We start from the raw sequence: 24,121 nt of genomic DNA, 5'->3' as shown, positions 1-24,121 counted from the left end.
AGAACGCAGATCCCCTTTTGCAAACCGCACTCCTTCCCTGGAGGGGACGACCACCTCCGCAGTTGCTGGAACCCCGAAGTCCTGGGCCCGGCAGGGGCCTGGCGGGGTGAGGTCGCGGTGCACAAGCCCTGGTCCCCGACGGCCTAGCGAGAAACTGCCTCCGTTGGCAAAGTCGTGGGGCGCCCCAGGCCCTCTGCCTGCCTGGCCGTCGGTCTACGCGCCCCCTCACCTCTAAAGTGCTCGAGACTCAACTGGGCTTCCCGGGCGGCTGCGAAGGGGCGGGGATTTGGCGGCCGGAGGTCAACGGGGCGTCACTGCGCCCGCCCTGGCCCGCCCCCGGCCCGCCCCCTGCCCCTGCCCCGCTCCATTTAATGGCGCGGACGCCGGCGGCGGCGGGCTCCGGGCCGGGCCAGCGCAGCGGAAGAGCCGAGCCAGCATGTCCGGGACCCGAGCCTCCAACGACCGGCCCCCCGGCGCGGGCGGCGTCAAGCGGGGGCGGCTGCAGCAGGAGGCGGCGGCGACCGGCTCCCGCGTGACGGTGGTGCTGGGCGCGCAGTGGGGGGACGAGGGCAAAGGCAAGGTGGTGGACCTGCTGGCCACGGACGCCGACATCATCAGCCGCTGCCAGGTGCGGGCTGGGGCGCCGGGTCCCTCCCCCACCGCCCAGCGAGCCCCCCTCCCCGGACCCAGACGGCCCCTGTCCTCCCATGCCCTGGCCGGTCACTCACCCGCTTGGATGCCTTCCCTCCGGGAGCACCTTTCCCAGGGCCACCCCACCCATGCACGCACACGCACCACTCACACAACCCCCGACCCACACACACCGCCTTCCCCTCCACCCACCCCTCCTCCACCATCTGGGCAGCGGGCCAGGGCACAGCTATAAATACAAGTCGCTGAGTTGGGGACACCCGATCCTCAGGGGGTGGCGCATGCCATCGGCGTGACGCTGGACCCTCCATGGGGGAACCGGAGGACCCAGCCCCAGGATGGTTTGAGGACCCTCGAGACACCCCCCTTCCTCATTTGCAGTGATCACCTGGGGCCTGTCTGGGTCTGGGACAGGGCTTAGCTGGCTCCCCGCATGGTGGGCAGGTGGTGGAGGGGGTGAAAGCTGCCTGCTGGGTGGGGTTGACCCCGGTGAGTCAGCCAAGGAGAGGCAGAGGTGGAAGGGGGCCAGGCCTTCCTGGGGGGCAGCTGGGGCCGGGCCTGAGGGAGGGTGCTTGGGATGATCCTAGCCAGACATGGGAGAAGGAGGGCCACAGACTTCTGGCCAGGGTGACCTGGTGGCTGGCAGTGCCACCGAGGCCAGACCCGCTTTGTCCCCCAGGGCCGAGGGCGGGGCCTCTGACAGCCCGCGGCTGCTCTCAGCGCCCCCGTCTGTTCTGACTGAGCTGGACACTGGGCACTCTCTCGGCTGCCACCCTGGAGCTGCCTGCCCCATGCCAGGGCAGCCAAGTCTGCTGCCCATGGGCTGACTTACAGCTCCAGGCACAAAGGGGTCTACTTTGGGACGCATGCGTCTGGGGTTTGGAGTCCGCCTGGGGCTGTTGCCAATAATGGAACAAGGGCCCCTGCACAGCCCCTTCTCCGGGTTCTGTGGCCTCCTTCCTGAGCTCCGGAGAGGAGGGCTGGGGCTCGAGACGATCCCTGTCAGAGAAGGGAGTCAGCCCAGCACCCTGCGTGGCTCAGGGGTGTCTGAGCCCATCCTGCCGGAAGGGACTGTGGCTTCCTAGAAAGTTCTTCCTGGAACGGTGGGGGACCTCCCCGACTCGCTCTCGGTCCTAAGCAGCAGGCAAGCTCGTCTCTCGCTCCGGAGATCCCCCAGGTCCTAGAGGTGGTCCTCCGCCCATGCTCCCTCCACGCTGCCTCTGCCCGCCACCTCGTCCCCGGCCGCCAGGGGGCGTGTCCAGCGCTCTACCGCTCTTCACCCTCCCGGGCGCCCTCAGCGTGGGGCAGCCGCGGCTCCCCACCCTCCTCAGACCTCTGCTCCCGTGAGGCCCAGGCCCCTCCCTATGAGCTGCCGGCTCTGGTGGACGCCGTGCACTTCTGCAGGGCGGGCTGGGGCCGCCACAGCTGCTCTACAAGCGTTCAGCCGGCTCCACTGCCAGCTGTGGAGGTGGTTCTGGATCCGGGCCCTCCCTGCTGTGCCCCCGCCCTGTCCCCGCACAGCCCTGCTCACTCGCAGCTGCAGACAGGAGCACGGAGGGCGCAGCAGGCTGGAGCCCGTCCCACACTCGGGCCACCAGGCCGCCCCCGCCAGGCCACCCCACAGCCTGAGAGAGCGCCTGGCTCTCCAAGCCGGTGGGAATAAAAGAGGTTTGTCCCTGGAGCCCACAGCTGTCCCCCTTCAGCCTCCTCAAGAGCCAGTGAGGCAGGAGCATCCTGAAGAGCTCCTTCACAGGGGAACGGAGGCTCAAGTGCGGAGGAATGAGAGTCACTGCCATGCTTGGAGCCCCCACGGGTGCCACGTGCCCACCATGATAGCCAAGGGCCTGGCCCTTTGTCCCCACCCGTGAGTGCGGGACCGAGCTGGATCTCAGCGGGGTGCTGCTCTGCAAAGGGAAGGTCAGGGACCTGTCTTCTTTGGGGACCCAGCCCCAGGCTCTCTGCGAATGCTCAGTGATCCCCGACCTCACAGTGCCATCTCTCCTCTTAGCGGTGGGGGCTTTCCCCTGCCACCAGGCTCCCAGCATCTCCCCTGTTCTTATGCATACCATGTCTGACCACCCCATGTCGTCAGAGGCTGGCAGAGTGAGGATCTGGCTGGATCTCCCCAGGGAAGACTGCCTCTTTTCTTACTTGGAGTGTGGATGCCTGAAGCCAGATGAAGGTACCCGACATGGGGGTTTCCAGGCGCACAGAGGCCAAACCTTGCCCTCTCCCTCGAGGGGCTGAGCAGAGGACAGAGCAAGGGCAGAGTGGTCCAGGTGGTAAAAGTGCATGCAGTAGGCAGAGCGGGCTGGGCCGCATCTGGGAGACAGGCTGGCTGCCAGGAGGGCTGAAGCTACCAGCCCTGGCAACCAGCCTGCTCTGCTCCCCAGTCCCCGAAGGGTCGCCTGGGCCTGGGGCCACCCTGAGTGTTGGCTATGCTCCTTCCCTGGCTGCCCAAGCCTCTGCACACCCAGGCTCTGGCTCTGCCCTCTGCTGACGCCTGCACCAGCAGAGCCATCACTTCGAGCCCAGCTCCCAAACCCCCTGGTGGTTCCTGGCACTTGGCAAGAGTCGCTGCTTTGCTCACCCTGGACATGGACTTTCCACCCTGCCCAGAGGTGATCTGGGGCTGCCCAAAGCCCTGCACGGCTCGCCTCATTCTTTTCCCATCCTGGTCGTTTGGGGCCTGTGGTCAGAGTGCACCTGGGGGCCCCTGAGAGTGTCCTCGCCTCCCACAGTCTCTCGCCTTGAGTCCACCTTTAGGACCTGTTTCCTGGACAGCCTCCCTTCTCCAGGCTGAGCCTATATTGTGCATCCCCCACCTCGTGCCCACACCCCCACCTTCACACCTGGGCCGTCCTTCCTCCACTCCAGGGTGGCTCTGTTAGGCTGCACTATGCCCCCTGGCCCCACTGTGCCATCTTCCTCCTTGCCTGCTACCCTGGCTGCTCCCGAGCCTCTCTCCCCTCCAGGCTGAGTCTCCTCTGAGCCAGGTCTGCCCTCCCTGCTCTGCGGCCACATCACGTCGCCTGCCTCTCTGTGCTGGGGTCCTGTGTTCCCTCTCTCCTCTCTGGGCATGGACACCCCATCCTACTTCCGAGGGGTCCCCAGGCACCTCCGCCTGTGCTTCCTCCCTCATGTCCATGGCGTTTCCTTCCCCTGTGTGCCCCGCCTGCACGTCCGGCTCGTACCCCTCAGATGGACAGCTGAGGACAGGCACAGCTGGGCCTCCCCTACCCCCGTTCCCAGGCTGGCAGTGCCTGGCCTTTACCCCCTAGTTCCTCCTTCCATCTCCAAGCTACTTCCTCTGGATAACTGGGCTCCCTGCCCAGGACCACAAGGCTCTGGTGAGCCCTGGCCTGGTTTAGAATCCCCGTCCTTCTGCCGCAGTGCAGACCTCAGGGCACTGGGCTGTTTATGTCTGGCCATGCCCAATACATGGGCTGAAGGGGCCTGCCCTGGGTCTCCATAGTGCACTCCCAGACTCCCATGCCCTCCAGCTCTAGCTGGAGCCCGTGTCCAGCTGGCGGACAGGGGCGGAAAGCTGTGGCCATGTATGCAGGGGTGTGAGACCACAGGCTGTTCCCACGGTGTCTTCTGTGGTGTGGCAGCGCCAGGTGGGAGCTGGCATCCTGTGCATTGAGGGCCCCTGTGCTGTGGCTGTCGTGGCTCTGGGCGCTGTCTCCAAGGGGCCATCAGGTAACGCTTTTCCTCAGGCTCCAGGGTGTACCAGAGACCTTCTGGGAGTCGGAGGGGCAGCTGCCTTGGCCAGGGAGTGCCTGGGGCTGCTTCTAGAAAGGGGTCTTCCCCTACCCCACCTCTGCACTGGTGATGGTGCTGGTCACTGGGCCATGGCTCCAGGACAGAGGGTCCCTGCAGTTAAACACAGCCCTGCCTCATTGCGGGAACACCAGTCCCAGGCAGCCGAGACCTGCATTTCTGTCCCAGGCCTGTCCCAGGTTCTGTCGGTTCTGTCCCAGGCCTCACCCCACTACCAAAAGGGGCAGAGAACAATTCCTTTGGGCTGAAGAAATGAGTGAACGGTGGGAGCCTGCAAGCACAGCCCAGAAGGGAGTGAAACAGTGTAAGTGGCTGAACCCACCGCACCACACTGGTAGTCACAGGTGCGTGCACACTGGGCGCCAGGGCCCCTTGCTCTGTGCCGGGCATAGTTGTCATACAAACTGCCATTGGGTGCCAGTGCCAAGAGGTTGGGCCCCAGGAGCCTCACAGCCTCTGAGAAGCACCGTCGGCCTCCCCCGGCGCTCGCCACTCTGCTCGCTTCACTGTCTGGCGTGAGCTCGCTGACAGCCAGGCCCTGGGCCGGGACTGGGGATGGACACAGGGGCAGGAGAGCTGGTTGCTCCCATTCCAGGGGCAGAGGTGCAAACAACCACTCCACTGTCCCCTCCTCCCCAAGCCTGCGTGAGAGCTTAACCAGGAGGTGGTATAGCATGGGCCTGGCACAGCTAGGGCTGAGGGGGAAGCGGGTAGAGTGCAGTGGCGTTGGGGCATGGCACCGTCAGAGATGTAGTCCGCTAATGCTGTGGGGAGAAGGCTCTGGAGCATGGGAGGTAGCAAGCCTCGTCCCAGGTGCTGTTGCAGGTAGGGCTGACGATGGGAGCTGCATCGCAGGAGAGAAAGGGGCCTCCTTGGGAACACTGGGCCAAGCAGACGCTGTGGCCAGAGGAGTCATCCATGGCATTAAGGGGCCTGTGGACTGCAGGGCAGTGGCCAAGTGGGCCGGGAGTGGAGGGGGCCCTGGCAGGTCAAAGGTCAATGGACAGCCCCCAAGCCAGGCAGATGGCAGGTGGCATCCCAAGGGTTTAGGGACGGGGTGGACAGGAGCAGGACGATGGCTGGAGGGCAAGGCTGGGACACGTGCAGGTGACAAGCTCAGTGCAGGGGCAGGGCATGCGCCATCTGGGCAGTGTGGAGGTGAGGAGCAAGGACAAAGCCTGTGTGTGGAGAGGCCTTGCAGGTGTCAGCAGCGTGGCGTCGGCATGGTGGGGAGGAGCGTGGCGCCGGCATGGTGGGGAGGAGCGTGGCGCCGGCGTGGTGGGGAGGAGCTGCGGGGTGGCAACCCAGAGGCAAGGAGGTGGGCAGAGGCCCCCGGAACTGGCCCTGCCCCTCAGCCCAGCCCCAGGTCACAGCACAGCCCTCCCCTGGCTGCCTCCAAGGAGTCCCCAGCTACTGAGTGGCCACTCCATGCCAGCTCAGCCCACACCTCACCTTCCCAGTGCCTGTGGAGGCCCAACCAGGGTGACGCTGGGAGAGGAGAGGGCTTGGAGGAGCCACAGGTCAAATGCAGGAGGCCACACCTGCCTACCCAGGAGGACTGCAGGAGCCGGGTCCTTAACACCTGGAGGGGAGCGGGTGGGTGCGGTGGCTCACATCTGTAATTCCAGCACTTTGGGAGGCTGAGGCGGGTGGATCACTTGAGGTCAGGAGTTCAAGACCAGCCTGGCCAAGTGAAACCCAGTCTCTACTAAAAATACAAAAATTAGCTGGGCGTGGTGGCAGGCGCCTGTAATCCCAGCTACTGGGGAGGGTGAGGTAGGAGAACAGCTTGAACCCAGGAGGCAGAGGTTGCCATGAGCCAAGATCACGCCATTGCACACCAACCTGGGTGACAGAGTGAGACCATGTCTCCAAAAAAAAAAAATCCATTGTTGAAGCTGTCCAGGCTGTGTATTTTGTTTTGGCAGCCCTGGCAGACTATAGATAGTCAGATGACATGGAGAAAGATGTAGAGAGATATTTACTTATAAATATAGGTACATATATAAAATGCCTGGAGGGAGCAGCAATGGTGGGAGGACTTAGGAGCGGCCCCGAGATGTGCTGTGGGTGGTCTGAGGGTGCGCACAGCCTCCTGGAGGGGAGGGTCCTGAGTGGGGCAGTGGGGACAGGGCTGGCCACAGGGCCGTGCCTTCCCTGGCCCCCAGAGGGGTGAGTTGGCTAGACCCACAGGGACAAAGCAGGGGTCAGAGCTGTGTCTGGTTCCTGAGTGGGCCTTGTCCCCTCTTCCCTCGTCCAGTATGGAGACAGCCTCTTTTCCTGAACTCCCTGCCACCAGGGAGGCAGCTGGCAGGGATGTCCCCTAGGGACTTTGAGTGACCAGCCAGACTAGGCAGAGAGTGGTAGAGGAGACTCCAGTGTCCTGACCCAAGGCTCCACCACAGAGGGGAAGACCCCAGGAGAAACCTGGAGGCAGGTAGAAAGTGCCAGGGGGCCACCAGGCTCCCTGGGTACCCCTAACTCTGGGCCCCCAGCCTGATCTGAGCCTGTGGGTACAGGTCACTCAAGGCAGGTGTTCTGCACCGTCCATCTTTGTATCTTCTCTCTCACTTGCACCCTTGCCTCACTGTGCTTCTGAGAGTTGGGGGCGTACCTTAATCTACCGTCCCTTACCTGGCAAACAGTGGAAAGGTGGCATGATGTGTCCCTGCAGCTGCTATACCTCTAGGGGCCATCATTCATGCCATGGCTCTGTGACAGCACCCCCCAGAGTTGTGCAGTGTGCAACATGGGTGACCGCCCATGGCAGCTCACAGCATGTGGCTCAGCCCATTGGCCATGCAGGGGGCTCCTTTCCTAGGAGCAACAGGCCTGGGCTTCCTCTCCACCTGTAGGGGCAGCAGTGGGCATCTTAGGTAAATGCAGGACTCTGCAGCCCCTAGAGGACCCTGAGTGGTGGCTGAAGGATGGATGTGCCCATGGCCTTCCCTGAGCTCAGGTGCCTCAGCTCTGCTTTTAGAGGAGCAGGGCAGCCGAGGGGTGCCTGGCAGAGAGAGGCCTGCCAGCTGGACATGAGGACCCTGGAGCTTGGCCTGAGGGGCTGTGGTGGGAGCCATGCCTAAGCAGAGCTGTCCTGTGGCACACACTCAACCCTGGCTCTTCTGCCCATCACTTATCTCCATGAGGTAGGAAAGACAGAGTGAGCGCGGCTGCCCTGGGGGCTCAGCACTGGGGGGATGGTGACAGGACTTAGGGCTCAGGGCCGGGCTGCCTGGGACAAGCAGACCCTGAGAGGCCCCCTGTGGCAGGATCCATAGACCCATCTACTGGGCCAGCAGGGGCCAGGAAAGGAGAGGAGGAGACCGGTGGGGCTGGAGGCACCGGTGCGTCTGTGCAAGAGGAGGAAGCCCTGCGAGAGGGCAGCAGTCTCCCGACTGCCCTGCACACCATGCTGAGGGGCCTGGCATCCACCTGCAGCCCGAGGCAGCCCCAAGGGAAGGTCCCAGTGCCTCTCCAGGAAGGGCGGGGCTGGCCCTGATGTTTGGTCCCTCCTCAGCAGCCAGCCTCATGGTCAGCCTTGGCTGGTGGCTCCCATGGCAAGGCAGACCCTGGCCTGGACCTGAAGGCTCTGCCTGTGCAGAGCCCCGGCCTGACTGTACCAGCTTCCCTTTGTCCCCCTTTGTCCCCCTTTGTCCCCCTTTGTCCAGCCCTCCTCGGACGCCTTTGCTGTGGGAATCCCAGGCTGAAGCTGGAGGAAGGGCAGGAGGACTTCTTGTCCCCAACCTCTCACCACGTGCCTGTGCAGCCTGACATCCTGAGACCTCAACTGTGATGGGGAGGACAGACTGGGGTCTCTCCGGGGCCATCGTCCTGGGCTCCCCAGAACTGGGAGGGCCTGCGGGTCAGCAGGCCTCAGGCTCAGTGTCCTGGGCTGGCTCCTGCTTCCAGGAGTGGCCTGGCACTGGCCCGGGGGTCATCGGACACCCATTGGCCCACGACAAGCCACGCCTGTTCCTAGGAGCCTGTGTTTGCCCCCAACAGAGCCAGGGTGTGCCCAGCGGGGTGTCCCTGGGCCTGCTGACATGGGCTCTGGGCACTCTGCCGTGGCAGGCAGCACTTGCCCTGACTGCCAGGTCATCCCTCGAGGCCTGCCCACCCCAGGCGGGGCTTTGTACAAGGGATAGGCTTCCCTTATCTCCGTTTCCCTACCTGTCCTCAGAGAGCTCACCCCTGACTGCCCCCAAAAGGCAGCAGATGCAATCGTGGGCGTGAACCTACTCTGTGACCCCCGCGGAGAGGAATTACCACACCACGTATGTGCCAAGGCAAGGACAGAGTAAGGGTGGGGGTCTCCAGGAGGGTGCAGTGACCCCCAAACCCAGAGTCTGTTCCAGTCACGCCAGGGCCTGCCCCGTCCTGATGGACTGAACCTGCACGCCCAGGGCTGACTCAGGGTCTGCTGAGCGGCACAGGCTGAGAGCCCCGCCCATCCGCCCAGGCTGTGGAAGTGCCCTGACCTTCCACCTCCACCCTGCCTCAGCGCCTGGCAGCATTAGCTCCCCCAGGGCCTCCAGGTGCCCTCAGATCACCCTCCCTCCTGCCACCAGGCTTCCTGCATCTCTCCACCTCCCAGGATCCCCACCCAGTTCACCCAGCACCGCCCTGCCCAGAGCCACTGTCCTGAACTGGTTTCCTGCAAGGACTGGGCCCAGCCAGGCAGGGCAGGCAGAAGTCGGGGCGTGGGGGTGAGGACTCCTGCCCTGGGAAGGGGCCTCAGGGCTCTGAGTGCTGCCTAATCTCCCGATGTGTGACGTTAGGTCCCAGGAGGGCGAGCGCCCTGCCTGGCATCTCCGGATCTGCCCTCCCTCTGTCCCCAAGGTTGCCCTGGCACCAGCCGCCAGGGCTCTTTCCATGTAAATCTTGTCCAGATGCATCATGAGGAACTAGTGCAGAGGGAGGGGGCCGCCGTCACTGAGGGTCCTGCCTGCCGGGACACCCCACTGCCAGGCATGTGAGGGTGGGAGGGGAGCTGAGACCCCTCTGCTGGGCAGAGAGCAGTACAGTGTGGCTGGGAGGATCCCTCATGGGTAGACAAGTTGAGGGCTTTTCTGCTGGGAGGTGAGGCAGGAAGGTGGGGCTGGATCTGGGCTCTGGAGTCCTGGGGACAGAGTGGGCCCCAAAAGGGCAGTAGTGAAGGAAAGGCCAGACCAGTCTGTGGGGCAGGGTATCTGTGTGTGTCCTCCAGCACCCCACCGGAACCCTGCTCACCTTCCAGGTGGAGCTCAAGGAGAGAGGGCAACAGGGAGGGTCCCCCATGGCATTCCGTGGCTGGCCGGAAGTGGGGCTGGAGACCTGGCCTTCTCTCGTGGGGCAGAGAGCTTCTGGGGCTCCCTCCAGGCTCTGCCACACCTGGCCTACACGGGTGTCTTATGGTGGCATGAAGACCAAAAGGTGCTGGAGGGACACCCCTTGCCATTGGTGGGGGCCTGGCTTCAGGGGCAATGGGCCATCGTGGGGCATCACAGATGCTGCCCCTTCCTCAGCTGTGAAGCGGGGACTCCTGCCTACATGTAGGGGAGCCCTATGAGCTGTGCCTTGGGGCTGGAGTGTCCCTGCAATCGTCATGCCACCAGCCCACCTGGCCTGCAGGAGCAGAGGGTGGGGGCAGCAGCGGACACCCACTGGACCTGTGCCCTGCTAAGCAGAGGCAAGCAAAAGGCAGGAGGGCTTTGGTTGTTGCCCCACCTGGAGAGGGTCCCTACTTTATCTCCAGCTTTCACTGGCACAAGAGGCCCTTTGGGAGCCTAAGGCAGTGGCGTCCAGGGCGGTGGCACAGTCTGCTTGTGTCATGTGGCTATCTCCTGGCAGGAGGGGATTGAGTCTGCACATCCTAGTCCCAGGCCCTCTCCCCACCGGCAGCAGGAGTCCCCCAGAGAGGGGAGCCTGTGGCTGGGTGTTCCCCAGAACAGGGCTGGCTCAGAACAGCTTTTGCCTTTTCATTTTAGATGGGAGGTGCCTGCTCAAAGGGAAGGGTCCCTGCTAAAGAGGGTGAGGGCAGGTTGGGCTGTGGCGGGGGCTGAATTCATGCTCTGCGGAAGGGTTGGGCCCTCACTCCTGCATGAAAGGAGCGAGCTCCAGAGCGGGCCCTGCAGCTGCAGAGACCTGTACCAAGCCACCTGGAGGTGTTGGCACCAGCCTGGGCCAGACCCTTCTAACATAGGACCCTGACCAAACGGCTGCACTCCTTGCATGGTGCAGGATGCTCACATCCCAGTCCTGCACGGACGCAGCAGAGCTGGCCACCGAGCCAGGCACCCCAAAATCCAAGAGCAGTGCCCTGCAGAGACAGGGGAAGCCCCTGTGGGTCAGTCCATGTCCGGGGGGTCCTCAGTACCCAAGTGCCTTCAGCTCAGCCAGGTTTCTGTTCCAGGGGGGCAACAACGCTGGCCACACGGTGGTGGTGGATGGGAAGGAGTATGACTTCCACCTACTGCCCAGCGGCATCATCAACACCAAGGCTGTGTCCTTCATTGGTGAGTACTGCCCCCACCTGTATGTGAGCAGGAAAGGGGGTGTCAGCCAGCCCAGGATCCCCACTCGCAGGGGTACAGGGTACCAGAGCCTGGTGATGACGGCTCTAGCAGGAGGCTGGACCCCGGCCTCCACCTGCCCCACCAGGCACTGGTGCATAGAAACCTGCATAGCCCAGGCCTGGTCTGGGAACACAGCTGAGAGGACACCGGGCTGATGGGAGGAGGGCAGAGTCACATCCACCCGCAGGAGCGGGAGTGCCTGATCCCTGATCCCTCGCGTGCACACACTCTGCGAGACCACACGCCCACGTGCCTGTGACTGCATGTGCATACCTGTGAGTGAGCATGTGCTTGCGACAGGCCTGGCTTCTCGCTGCGCGGCGACCAGGCTATGTGGACAAGGCCGTGCCCTTCCTGGCCTTATGGCCGTCCTCTTGCCTGGGCTGCTGTGGCCACCTGGCAGGCCTGGTTCCAGCCCCTTCCCAGTCCATGCTGCAGAGGGACCTCCTTCTACATCGCCTGCCCCCTCCTGGGTCCGGACACAGCCCCTCCCTGTGGACTTCACTGCAGCCACGGGTGACCACTCAGTGCTCCGAGAGGCGAGCCACCTCTGCCCCCAGGGTTCCGTGGCTCTCTTTCCCTCCCTCTCTCGGTCAGAAGCCTGCACTGTGCACCCTGGCCTCAGCTCTCAGCCCAAGACCCCCTTGCTCAGAGAAGCTTTTCCTGATCCCAGTGGCCAAACCAGCCAGGCCCCTTCTTGTACTTTCCCTTCCAGCTCTTTCCAGACTACAGCAAGGCCATCCTTCTGACGTATCTGACCCCTTCTCAGCCTGTCAGGAAGTGGGGACTCGGGCGCCTCAGGTGTGTGCCCAGCAGATGGCATAGGCCTGAGCCCGTCGAATGTGAGCAGCGGGAGGAAGATAGAGCAGAAGTGGCTGCCGCAGGGGCCATGTGTGATCAGGGGCTGAGCTGGAGTGACTCACCCAAGACCGTCCCCTTGGGTGCAGACCCAGTCCCTGGCCCTCCCAGCGGTGGAGTTAGGACAGTGTGGGGACGGTCCCTAGTTCACAGCAGGAAGGCCCTAAGCAGTGAGGTGGCCTGCCCGCCATGTCGCGGGAGCCCCTGGCCCTGGCACTGGGCAGTAGCGCTGGCTGGCCGCTCCCGGTTGTGCTGCAGGAAGCCTTCTCCAGCCGCCAGCCCCGTCCTGCCCAGCCCTGGGCCCCACATGGCGGGAAACAAGGCCAAGGAGGCACCGCTTAGCAAGTGGCAGGACGTGCCAGGGCTCACACAGACACCCTCAGCTTGCGACACTCCGGGCCTCTGCCACGTGTTTATTTTAGGATGCCGTGGCATTTGGGTGACCTTTTGTGCTCACCGTGGCTTACGTAGACTCCAGGTCACTCTTGTCTGGACTGAAGTCCTGTCTCCTTCAGCTGAGCCTGTGCCATGGCCAGCCTCAGCGGGAACTGGCAAAGGGAAAGGGGCTCCTTGGAGAGGCAGCAGGGGGTCCTGAAGGGCTTCGTCTTCAAGCAAAGGATTTAGAGCTCAGGGGTATATTTGTGTTTTGTTTTTTGTTTTGAGACAGGGTCTTGCTGTGTCACTCAGGCTGGAGTGCAATGGCACAGTCCTAGCTCACTGCAGCCTCAACCTACTGGGCCCAAGGGATCCTCCTGCCTCAGTCTCCCAAGTAGCCAGGACTACAGGCTTGTGCCACCACACTCAGCTAGTACATATATGCATTTTTTTTTTTTTTAAGAAATGGGAGTCTTGCTATGTTGCCCAGGCTGGTCTCCAACTCCTGGCCTCAAGTGATCCTCCTGCTTCAGCATCGCAAAATGTTAGGATTATAGGCAAGAGCCGCCATGCCCCACCAGAGTGGTGCATTTGTTACAATCAATGGACCTGCACTGACACATCACCATCACCCAGCGTCCATAGTCACCTTAGGGTTCACACTTGGTGCTGTACATTCTGCCAGTTTGGACAAATGTATGCTGTGTATCTGCCACCAGAGTATCATACAGACTTTTTTCACTGTCCTAAAAACCTCCGAGCTCAACCCGTTCATCTCTCCCTCCTCAACCCTCGGCAGCCACTCACGCGGTCTCCGTAGTTTTGCCTTTTTCAGAATCTTGGAGTTGGAATTGTACAGTATGTTGCCTTTTCAGATTGGCTTCTTCCACTCAGTAATATGCATTTAACTTTCATCTACGTCTTTTCACGGCTTGATAGCTCATTTGTTTTCAGTGTTGAATAATACTCCACTGTCTGGAGGGACCACCGCTGACTTCTCCTTTTGTTTACTGACGGGCCTCTTGACTGCTGCCGAGTTCCGGCGATTATGAATAGAGCTTCTAAACATCCACGTGCAGGTTTCTGCGGGGACATCAATTTTCAGCTCCTTAAATACCAAGGAATGTGATTGTTTTGCAACCATCACCACCATCCACCTCCAGAACTTTCTTATCTTCACACACTGAAATGCTGAAACATCAAACAACTCCCCAGTCTCCCTCTCCCAGCCCCTGGTGCCTCCCATTCTACTTTCTATCTCTATGAATTTGACTCTTCCAGGGGCCTCATATAAGCGGAATCATCCTGTTTGTGTCCGTTTGTAACTGCCTTATTTCACTCAGCATCATGTCTTCGAGGCCCCTCCACGTTGCAGCCTGTGTCAGTATTTCCTTCCTACTTTAAAGCTGAATACTTTTCCATCATATGGATAGACGATGTTTTGCTTATCCATTCATCTGTCAATGGATAGCTCTTGGCTACTGTGAATAATGCTGCTGTGAACATAGGTGTGCCCATTTCATGCTGGGTTGTTTTTGTTTGTTTGTTTGTTTGTTTGTTTTTTGAGACAGTCTCACTCTGTCACCCAGAGTTCAGTGGCAGGATCTCAGCTCACTGCAACCTCTGCCTCCCAGGTTCAAGTGATTCTCCTGCCTCAGCCTCCCCAGTAGCTGGGATTACAGGCATGCACTACCATTCCCAGATTTTTTTTTTTTTTTTTTTTTTTTTTGTATTTTTAGTAGAGACGGGGTTTCACCATGTGGGCCAGGCTGGTTTTGAACTCCTGACCTCAAGGGATCCTCCTGCCTCAGCCTCCCAAAGTGCCAGGATTACAGGCATGAGCCACTGTACCCATTCACTTCATGCTGTTCTTAATGTACGTTTTCCAATGTCTGGGACACAACTTTTGTCTCATGCCTCTGTCTCTCATGCAGGCAACGGGGTGGTCATCCACTTGCCGGGCTTGTTTGAGGAAGCAGAGAAGAATGAAAAGAAAGGTAAGCCCAAGCTCCTGCAGACTTGCCCTGTCCCAGACACGGTGCCCTGAGAGGTTGTGTTGGCTGGAGCCTCTCTGAGGGTTTCTCCTGCGGAGGGGACTGGCGGGGGTGGGTTCCCAACACAGTTGGCTCAGCTCATCACTGGCTCTACCTGTGCAGAGAACGAGTGAGCCAGGCAACCCCGAGGCCTCAGACGCTGGCGGCCTCGGCATCACAGGGCCAGGTAGCACCTGCAGACTCAGGTCAGGAAGTCTGGGAAGGAGCCAGGGACCTGGACCAGACACCCAGGGGGAAGTGGGGACTGCTGGGCTAATTATGCCTGCAGGGAAGGATGTGGCTCCTGGGGGCTCTGAGGAGCATCTGGCCAGGCACACAGAGGCCTGTAGGCAGTGAGCGAGACCCACCAGCTGGGGGTGTGGGCAAGGCAGACCTAGCGTGGGTAGGGACAGACAGCAGCCTGAGTGGGTCTGGGAGGACGCTGAGCTCCAGCCTCACGCTCAAGGGCAGGATGGGTGTGAAAAGAGCAAGGAGAATGTGATTCTGGGGACATGGGCACCAGGGGGTACCCAGACTGAGGCCCTGAGGGGGCAGGTCACCTTCAGAGTGGCTGCAGGTAGGGAGGAAGGCCAGGCACGCACACCAGCTCCGGCTCCCCAGCCCGGAGGGGTGAAGCCTGCAGGCATGAGAGTGGGCATCCCGGCGGGGGGTGGAGTGAGGGTCCGGGAGCCTCAGCTGGGGAGCAGGCAACGAGGGGCGGGCCTGCTGCTTGCTGTGCAACAGAGGTGGCCCTGTCGGCCCCCACATGCCTTACCCGGATGGGAGCCGGGCGAGCTAGCCCAGCCTTGGCCTCTCACGTGTGAGCTGCAGTGAACACTGACCCACCTGCGTGCCGTGTCCCCGCAGGCCTGAAGGACTGGGAGAAGAGGCTCATCATCTCTGACAGAGCCCACCTTGGTACGTTTCCCACTGAGGTACAGGGAACAGCCCCTCCTGCCCCCACCATTGCCAGCCGGCCCTGCTCCTCCACGGCCACCAAGATCAGGGAAGTCCCCAAGGCCTTCTTGTTCCACACAGCTCCGTTAGCTTGTACGTTATCCTTTTTAAAGAGCTTCAAGGTGGGAGCTGGGTCAGGGATCCCTAGCCCATTTGCAGATGGGGAAACTGAGCCCCAGACACTCATGGTCACACCCCAGTTTGTCCTCTTTGAAATCTCGACCACCCCCTTCCCAGGAGACTCAGGCCAGCAGGAGGTGAGTTCCATGTGTAAACATCTGTCCTCTGCTTCTCTCCCGTTCCCTGGTGCCCTCACCTGGCCCACCTGCCAGTGTTCGATTTTCACCAGGCTGTCGACGGACTTCAGGAAGTGCAGCGCCAGGCACAAGAGGGGAAGAAGTGAGTCTGCCGGGACACCCTCAGCCTCAGGGAGTCTTCTGGGCCCGCAAGCTGGCAGACTGTGGGGTGTGTCTGGTCCTGGGCACGAGGAGGGTACCTCAACCCACTCAAAGCCCCTGGAGAATGGCACCTGTCAGAATTCCACAGTGCATCACCCAACCCCCGGACGAGCCAGCCCGTCTCTCTCTGGGGTTGCACACTGTCCTTGCTGGCTGTCACTGCCACGCAGCCCCCCACAGGAGTGCATAAGCCCTACCGTAGCCTGTCACACCCACCACCTTTCCTGACTCCACACAGGCCCCAGCGAGGACATGAGGAACACTAAAAAAGTTTAGTAGAACCTCAGATGTGCCAAGGACACAGGAGTGAAGCAGATGAGTGTCCTGCCCCAGAGAGGTGATCACACACCCACTCACACTCTCCACAGGCAAGGGCACACGCTCGTGCTCTCACATACACACCACACGCCCACGCATGCTCGCACAGGTATGCACATGTGCACGCACCGCACAAGCCCACACACCCACGCAAATGCACAAAAGTACACACAGCCACACCTACATACACTCACACACGTGCACACACTCCGTGTGCACACATCCACACACAGGCACACACCGTACCAGTACATACATCCATGCGAGTGCGTACACCCACACTGCACACACTCACAGCTCAGCCAGACACAGGCGGCAATGGTGAGCACTGGAGTCATGAGCCGGCGGGGGTCATGGCCTCAGTGGGATGCCTGAGCTCCTTGGGGCTCCTGGGTTCTCATGGGCACCCCCTCCTCATCTTTCAGTATAGGCACCACCAAGAAGGGTATCGGACCCACCTACTCTTCCAAAGCTGCCCGGACGGGCCTCCGCATCTGCGACCTCCTGTCAGATTTCGATGAGTTTTCCTCCAGGTACTTGAGCCATCTGCAGTCCCGGGAGAGGATGGGGAGAGGTTGCCAGAAGGGTCTGTGGCTAGTGGGGAGGGCCCTGAGGACCAGCATGGACCGTGACGGGGTGACAATGACTGTCCCTTGTGCAGATTCAAGAACCTGGCCCACCAGCACCAGTCGATGTTCCCCACCCTGGAAATAGACATTGAAGGCCAACTCAAAAGGCTCAAGGTGAAGCCGGGGCCGCAGTGTGGGGGCTGCGAAGTGCCCCTCCAGGGAGGCTGGCTGTCCTACCTGGTGCTCGTTGAACACCCTTGGGGCACACCCGTTATTAGGCATTGTTATGGGCTGGCCAACCTTCTTGGGGACGCAGGACTCCTCTGCCCCAGGTCACAGGCTCACGCTTCTGCTTGGTCCTTCCTTGCAGGGCTTTGCTGAGCGGATCAGACCCATGGTCCGAGATGGTGTTTACTTTATGTATGAGGCACTCCACGGCCCCCCCAAGAAGATCCTGGTGGAGGGTGCCAACGCCGCCCTCCTCGACATTGACTTCGGTATGTCCGGGAGGATGTGCGTGCCAGCGACCTTTCATGCCTGCCAGGGAAGACCCAGCTGCGGAGAGCTGTGGGAACAGATGGGGGAGGGAGGGGCAGACCCGCTTTCCAAGGCCACAGTGCCATCCATGCCCATGGAAATGATCCTCATGTCCTTAGTGTTCCTATTGTCAGCAAGGGAGGGGAGAGGAGAAAGGGCTGGGCTAGAGATGAAAGAACAGGGTGACAAGGTGACAAGGTCAGGGGTGGGGCCAGGGAGCCTGGCAAGGTGGGTCAGAGCCAGCCCTTCTGACGGTCTGTACAGCCATATCCTGTCCTCACCCCCACAGGCCCACCAGCTTACCCTCACCCCCAAGGCGGCCTGGCCACCTCAGGCCATGCTGTGGGCAACTTCCTCCCCTCACCCCAGACTCTTATGTGAGCCATATAGCCCAGCACACAGCACCCATTCAGCCACTCCCCCAGGACAGGCCAGGCTAGCGACCCCCATGGAGGGGACCCCCCATGGTCTGAACTGCCCGCTGCCCTTTACTGAGAAGGCCTCTTGGGCTGGGTGGAGTAATCTACAGGGGATGACAGGTAGCCCCCTAACCTGCTCTGTCTTGCAGGGACCTACCCCTTTGTGACTTCATCCAACTGCACCGTGGGCGGCGTGTGCACGGGCCTGGGCATTCCCCCGCAGAACATAGGTGACGTGTATGGTGTGGTGAAGGCCTATACCACACGCGTGGGCATCGGGGCCTTCCCCACCGAACAGATCAACGTGAGTCCCCAGGCCCTCAGGACCCCATGGGAGGTCAGGGAGGCCCGGCAGCGGTGCCAGGGGTGGGGTGAGCAGTGCCAGGGTGGGGGCTGTGGGGACCCTGCCTGTACCATTTCCCCATCTCCCACCAGGGCCCTTCCTGCTGTGCAGGCCAGGGTGGGGCTTAGTAAGAGGCACTGGGGTGGGCCTATTCCCACAGCCGCAGCACATGAGCTCACACAGGGTGTGCACATGGACACATGTACACATGACCTCACTCCCCTCGGAGTGTGAGGCCCACAGGCAAGTGGGGGCGCCTTGCAGCTCCTCAGGACACCCTCATTTGGGGTAGCTGGTAGACTCACCTTGGCTCAGGGAGGACACTAAGCACCTTCCCTCGGCCTTGTCCCCAGGTTGGGGGCGGTCCTCTGTCACAACCAAGCTAGACTTGGGGCTGAAAATCAGCCCCCACAACCCCACCCAGCTCTCCAGCCTCAGGAAGGTTTCTGGAAGCTGCTGTGGCCCCAGAATCCTCAGGAGGCCCCAGCCTTCCTCTCTCAGCCTCAACCTGTGACCCTTGGTAGGGCAAGGACATGGCCCTTGTACCTGAGCAGGAAGAAGGGCAGGTGCTGGGAGAGCCAACACAGGGAGGGGCGGACGCTCTCCAGAGAGGCTTGAGAGGGTGCAGGGATAGGTGTCAGGAGATACACACACCCCTGACCCCCAAAGCCAAGCTGCAGGGCCAGGCCCACCTCCACCAGCTGCCCAAGGCAGGAGGGGAAGACGGCAAGGCTGCCGGTGCCTTCCCCAGCTCACAAATCCTAGTGGTCTGGTGTGTTCAGGAAGAGTGCTCACTGGCTCACACGGCACTGTGCGCCAGGCCCTGCCCGTTGTGAGCCTCAGCTGCCGGACAGGCTTACCATGGACATGGGGATGTAGGGGAGCCGGATGTAAGGACTGTCAGCGGAGGCGGGGCAGCCCCAGGGATTCTGAGATCTGCGTGTGGGGAGGGAGAGGTGGGGGGAGCAGCAGGGCCAGGCTGCACAAGGCCCCCACCACAGTCCACGTGACATCTGCCCTGTTCTCATGTAGGAGATTGGAGACCTGCTGCAGACCCGCGGCCACGAGTGGGGGGTGACCACAGGCAGGAAGAGGCGCTGTGGCTGGCTCGACCTGATGATTCTGAGATATGCTCACATGGTCAATGGATTCACTGCGTAAGCAACCCATGCTGCTGCCATCCCCACTGGGACCGTCCCTGACTCCCGACACGTGCAGAGGCAAGCAGCACTTAACGCAGGGGCTGAGGGCCACCAAGTCTCCTTGGACAAGGTTTCCCACTGATCTCGACCCTTCCACAAAGCACGGCCCAGGGGTTAGCGGTACGGAGGCCTGTGCAGGGTGTGTTGCAGCCGCCCTGGGAGCACAAACTCCCACCCCAGGGCTGATGCCGTGAAGGATGAGGGCGTTCCGGCACTTGTAAAAGGTTAAAATGCTTCATGTGGAGACTGGAAGTCCCCAGGACGAAAGGATGCACCGTCATCCTGCTAGGAGGACAGAAGCACTGGTGCCGGCCTGTCGAGGCGTCCACTCTGCAGGCCCCTCTGCTCCTCACAGACTGGCCCAGGCTGCCCAGCTGTTCAGGCTGTCTCCCCGGCTGTTCAGGCTGTCTCCCAGGGATCAGAAAGAGGCTTTGCGTGATGGCTGGGCTCACGGCTTCCTCTCCAGCTCAGTCAGACAGGCCAAGGCTGTGAGTCGCACATCTTCCACCAGGGTTGACAGCATCAGCCAAAATTCCTCGAGAATTAACCAGACCCCTCCTGGGTGGGTAGAGCCAACCAGGCAACAGGAAGCAGAGGAACCTAGTAGCTGACGGTGTGGCATCTGGGGTCCCTGACCCTCACTTTCCTTATGTGCAACGCAGGGTTCATGGCGCCAGCCTCACCGTGTGCTAGGGCTCAGGCTGTGGTGCTAGCTTGCCTGCCACTCATCTGCTCTGCAGCCCAGTTCCTAACAGGCCACCACCAAGTACTGGTCCGCAGCCCAGGGACTGGGGACCCCTGCTATAAATAACAGAAGTGAGAGGTGAAAAGCAAATGGAAGAAACCTCAGCATTGCTGACCACTTCGTGGGTTTGCCTGGCCCCTTGGCTTTCCACAGGCTGGCCCTGACGAAGCTGGACATCCTGGACGTACTGGGTGAGATTAAAGTCGGCATCTCGTACAAGCTGAACGGAAAGAGGATTCCCTATTTCCCAGGTATGTGAAGTGGGGCAGCCGTTCTGCCCGTTGGGCCGTTTCACGGGTATTGGAATAGATGGGACCTGTGACTTCTCAGAGAGGGGAGAGTTCACACATTCACAGGACACAGGGCAAGCAGCTTGTCTCCAGGGGCCAGCCTCCATCATGGCTTTCGCCTCTCATGGGTTTCTCCCCACAATGTTCCCCGGGAGGCCTGGCCGGGCAGGGGTGGCTGCAGGCGCCTTCCAGTGCTATGGGAATGGCAAGGGGGACAGACTACGCGCCTGGGACCCTGGGGGTCCTTCAGCTGCCTTGGGGAAAAGGCCCACCTGCAGGGAGCCACGGGAGGCACACAGGAGTTAGTGGATGCAGTCGGTTCTGGAAAACCTAAAGCTCTATGCAGATGTACAGGATGACTATTTCATCTGAGAAAATATGCTTTGTGGTGAGATTTTAAAGACCTAACTGGGATCCCTGCTCTTGTGTACCCCTTCTTCTGGAAAGCATGAAGGAGATGCCATTTTCCTGGGTTTCACAGTTTCGTGTGCCTCTGGACGTGCCCCCTCAACCTCAGTCCAGGGTCATGTTCTGACCCCCACAATGGCTTCCTCCCCAGCGGCCCTGGGTGAGCTGCCCCTGGCTGGTCTCCATTCAGCAGATCTGTGTAGACCACAGAGGGCCACCTGGCCACAGGAGCCGTGTGTGTCCTTGCAGGCAGTGTCCCTGACCCTCCTGACCCTTGACCTTTGAGAGGATGCACTGCTGAGGCCTGCAAGGTCTCCTCATGGTGGTCCAGGGTCCCAGGAGGACATGCAAACACTGCCTGGCTCCAAGGCTCAAACACATTTGCAGCGAGAACCTGTGTTCCAGCATCTTCCATCTGTAAGGGTGGTCGTCTTCTACCATGAGCCACAGAGTCCTGCACAGAGTGGAGGTCCCTGCCCTCTGGGAGCTGATGTTCTTGGGGTGGGAGAACATAGATGCTTCAGGATCCCTTAGTGCTTCAGGATTCTAGAGTCTCAGAATTTCCAAGCCAAGGCTTGGAGTGCCTCAGCTGATGTCACAGTGGAGGTTCTAGCAGAGTGGGTAGCACATATGTGTCATGTCCCTCTGGTCTGGAAGGCATGTAGTCAGTGTCTGAGCCCCACTGCTGTCCCCTGCTCACCACCCAACACTGAGAAAATCAAACTGGGCCACATGCCCACTTGCTGCCTTCCTCATTGCTGAGTCCCTGAACAAGGAGGCCCTGGATGGGGGTGGCCGTGTCACCAAATATTTGTTTCCTTGGTGATAGGAGAGAGGTCTGTGGGCCCCACTCATCTCCTGTGTGCTTCCCCCAGCTAACCAGGAGATGCTTCAGAAGGTCGAAGTCGAATATGAAACGCTGCCTGGCTGGAAAGCAGACACCACAGGCGCCAGGAGGTGGGAGGACCTGCCCCCGCAGGCCCAGAACTACATCCGCTTTGTGGAGAATCACGTGGGAGTCGCAGGTGGGTGCCCTGCATCCCCAGCCACCCTCCCTGCACCCTGGATGCCCCAAGGGGCCCACATCCCAGCGCAGGGCTTGGTGAGCAATAAGAAAACCAAGTGTGGTCACCAAGTGAATATATTGGATGGCAGGAGGGGAGGAGGACTCAGAGCTGGGGCAGCGCGGCTCCTGTGGCCAGGGTGTGGGTGTGACCTTGCCAGGAGCCCCTGCCTCTCCACATCCAGAACAACAGATGGGTCACATGCCAGCCATATGATTGTGTCGTATGTTTACTCTCATAGCCCAGGGGTGTTTGCACCCACAGAGAAAGGGCCTGCAGGGAGAGTCACTAAGTAACTAAGGTTGCCATTTCCAAGGGAGAAGGGAAGAGACTCCTGTTTTCTGCTGCGGGAGGATCAGTCCCCCAACATGCGCAACCTTCTTTTTATTTATTTATTTTTTTTTTTTTTTAATTATAGATAGATAGATTTTTTTTTTTTTTTTTTTGCTTTTTGAGACGGAGTCTGGCTCTATCACCCAGGCTGGAGTGCAGTGGCACGGTCTTGGCTCACTGCAACCTCCGCTTCCCAGGTTCAAGCGATTCTCATGCCTGTCTCTCGAGTAGCTGGGACTACAGGTGCCCGTCACATGTCCAGCTAATTTTTTTTTTTTTTTTTAGTAGAGACGGAGTTTCACCATATTAGCCAGGCTGGTCTCAATCTCCTGACCTCATGATCCACCCGCCTCAGCCTCCCAAAGTGCTGGGATTACAGGCGTGAGCCACTGCGCCCAGCTTGCACTACCTTTATAACTTAAAAATTAGAACTGTCTCCATTTGGAGAGAAAATAGCCCTTTTTACCAGATGAACTACACAGAAAGATACGAGGCTAAAGAAAACTTTTTCTGAATTTTCTGCCTCCAGTGTATATCATAACAGTCTTTTCTGCTTTTTCAGTCAAATGGGTTGGTGTTGGCAAGTCAAGAGAGTCGATGATCCAGCTGTTTTAGTCACAGACTGAGCTGATCCCAACAGACCTGGCAGCGAAACAGCAGCAATCACGTTCCTCGGCAGCCACAACCAACACCAAAGCAGGAAAGCCGTTTTCTGTATTTTTCTATTTCTGTTCAACCTGTTGGTTTCTACAATGATTTTAAACGTTGGAAAGCCAGCCTTGTGTATATTTTTTAAAATTCTGCTATTTAAAATGAGCCAAAGTGCTCAAAGCAGAAACCTTCTATGACACATTAGTGTCACATGGTTGCGTGTCCAGCTGAAGCAGTGTCATAATAAACATCTCCAATGGCCACTGAATGGGAGCAGTCATTACATGTTTGATTTGACTTTGTCTTTATTGCTTTTAAACACTGAAAGACAACAATTCACTGTGACAGGAGTCTGGACGATGCAGCTTCCTAAGAGCTGCCCATCTTTTTTGGGTCACAAAGCCAAGCCTTGTGTTTACTCAGAAAATTAAATAGAACAAGCCCATATAAGAGACCAAGTGAATTAAATATGGTTTTTTTGTTTATTTGTTTTGTTTTGTTTTGAGATGCAGTCTTGCTCTGTCACCCAGGCTGGAGTGCAGTGGCACAATCTCAGCTCACCACAACCTCTGCCTCCCAGGTTCAAACGATTATCCTCCCTCAGCCTCCCGAGTAGCTGGGATTATAGGCGCCTGCCACCACGCCCAGCTAATTTTTGTATTTTTAATAGGGACGGGGTTTCACCATGTTAGCCAGGCTGGTCTCGAACGCCTGACCTCATGATCCGCCCGCCTCAGCCTCCCAAAGTGCTGGGATTACAGGCGGGAGCCACCGCACCAGTGTGTTTAGTTTTAAAAAACCATATTTAGGCCAGGTGCGGTGGCTCAGAATTCGGAGTAAGTTTAGAAAAACAACTGCCGTTCCAGTATCCTTTCAAAGACAGGGAATCCTACAGAAAGGCCAGGCTGGTGGGGTTAGACCCTGACTTTTGAGCACTGTGGCTGTCAGCCGGTCTCACTAGCACAGGAAGTTCAGCAGGCTCTACTCACACGGCAGGGGCCCGGGGGCATAGGCTGGGTTATGAGATTACTGTGACTCCAGGGATTCAAGCAACTTTTCTAGACAGTGCCAAGAACAGCCCTCAGTGACCTGAGCGACAGGAAAGCCATGCAACTGCATGGCCCTGCCCCAGGCCACGGGCACTTGTTTCCTCAGGCCTGAGTCCCTCAGCAGCACAGCCACCTTGGGATAGGGTGGGACACACAGGCAGAAGTCAGCCTTTGAGTGTTCCCAGATGCTCTCCTTTCATAACATAGCAAGAGAGACAAAAAGGGAGCCTCGAGGCAGGGGTAAGCTCCTGGGGAGAGGGGGCTGAGGGCTTTCTCCACTGGGCCCTGGTATCTGCACCGGGCCGTCAAAGTCAAGTCATTTAAATAGAAATTTGAGAGCTGCAAAATAGGTGTTCAAACCTCTGTTTTGTAGTAGGTGCTAAATCTTCCACCAGAACACTAATTGTCATCGTTTTCCTCCCTCTCGGGATGGAATCCCGGCAGGCGTTTCACAGGGTAAAAAGACACCAACGCAGAGGGGAAATACTTCTCCCCCAGCACCAACTCACTCACTTCCACGTGGA

At 59.7% G+C, this 24,121-nt stretch overlaps 1 protein-coding gene across 1 annotated transcript; it reads left to right on the top strand.

Moving 5' to 3' along the window:
• The first annotated feature begins 394 nt into the window (after positions 1-394).
• On the top strand, positions 395-22,833 carry ADSS1 (adenylosuccinate synthase 1). Its single transcript, XM_011755017.3, has 13 exons — positions 395-628; positions 10,826-10,928; positions 14,156-14,218; positions 15,122-15,172; positions 15,544-15,610; positions 16,413-16,520; positions 16,649-16,730; positions 16,927-17,053; positions 17,662-17,816; positions 18,888-19,012; positions 19,956-20,053; positions 21,376-21,525; positions 22,460-22,833. The coding sequence occupies exons 1-13, from the start codon at positions 437-439 to the stop codon at positions 22,510-22,512; spliced, it is 1,374 nt and encodes a 457-aa protein (XP_011753319.1). The 5' UTR covers positions 395-436; the 3' UTR covers positions 22,513-22,833.
• The last annotated feature ends 1,288 nt before the right edge of the window (positions 22,834-24,121 follow it).

This window comes from Macaca nemestrina, chromosome 7 (genome assembly GCF_043159975.1).
Source record: "Macaca nemestrina isolate mMacNem1 chromosome 7, mMacNem.hap1, whole genome shotgun sequence".
In the NCBI taxonomy this organism is placed as follows: Eukaryota; Metazoa; Chordata; class Mammalia; order Primates; family Cercopithecidae; genus Macaca; species Macaca nemestrina.
Note: the sequence above shows the minus strand (reverse complement) of the source record. Positions and strands in the feature narration are given on the sequence as shown.

Bases quoted from the DNA above. Each gene is read 5' to 3' on its own strand.
- ADSS1 (XM_011755017.3), top strand. From the start codon at position 437: ATGTCCGGGACCCGAGCCTCCAACGACCGGCCCCCCGGCGCGGGCGGC. The intron at 629-10,825 runs GTGCGGGCTGGG...TTTCTGTTCCAG, and splicing joins ACATCATCAGCCGCTGCCAG to GGGGGCAACAACGCTGGCCA. The intron at 15,173-15,543 runs GTACGTTTCCCA...CCCACCTGCCAG, and splicing joins CTCTGACAGAGCCCACCTTG to TGTTCGATTTTCACCAGGCT.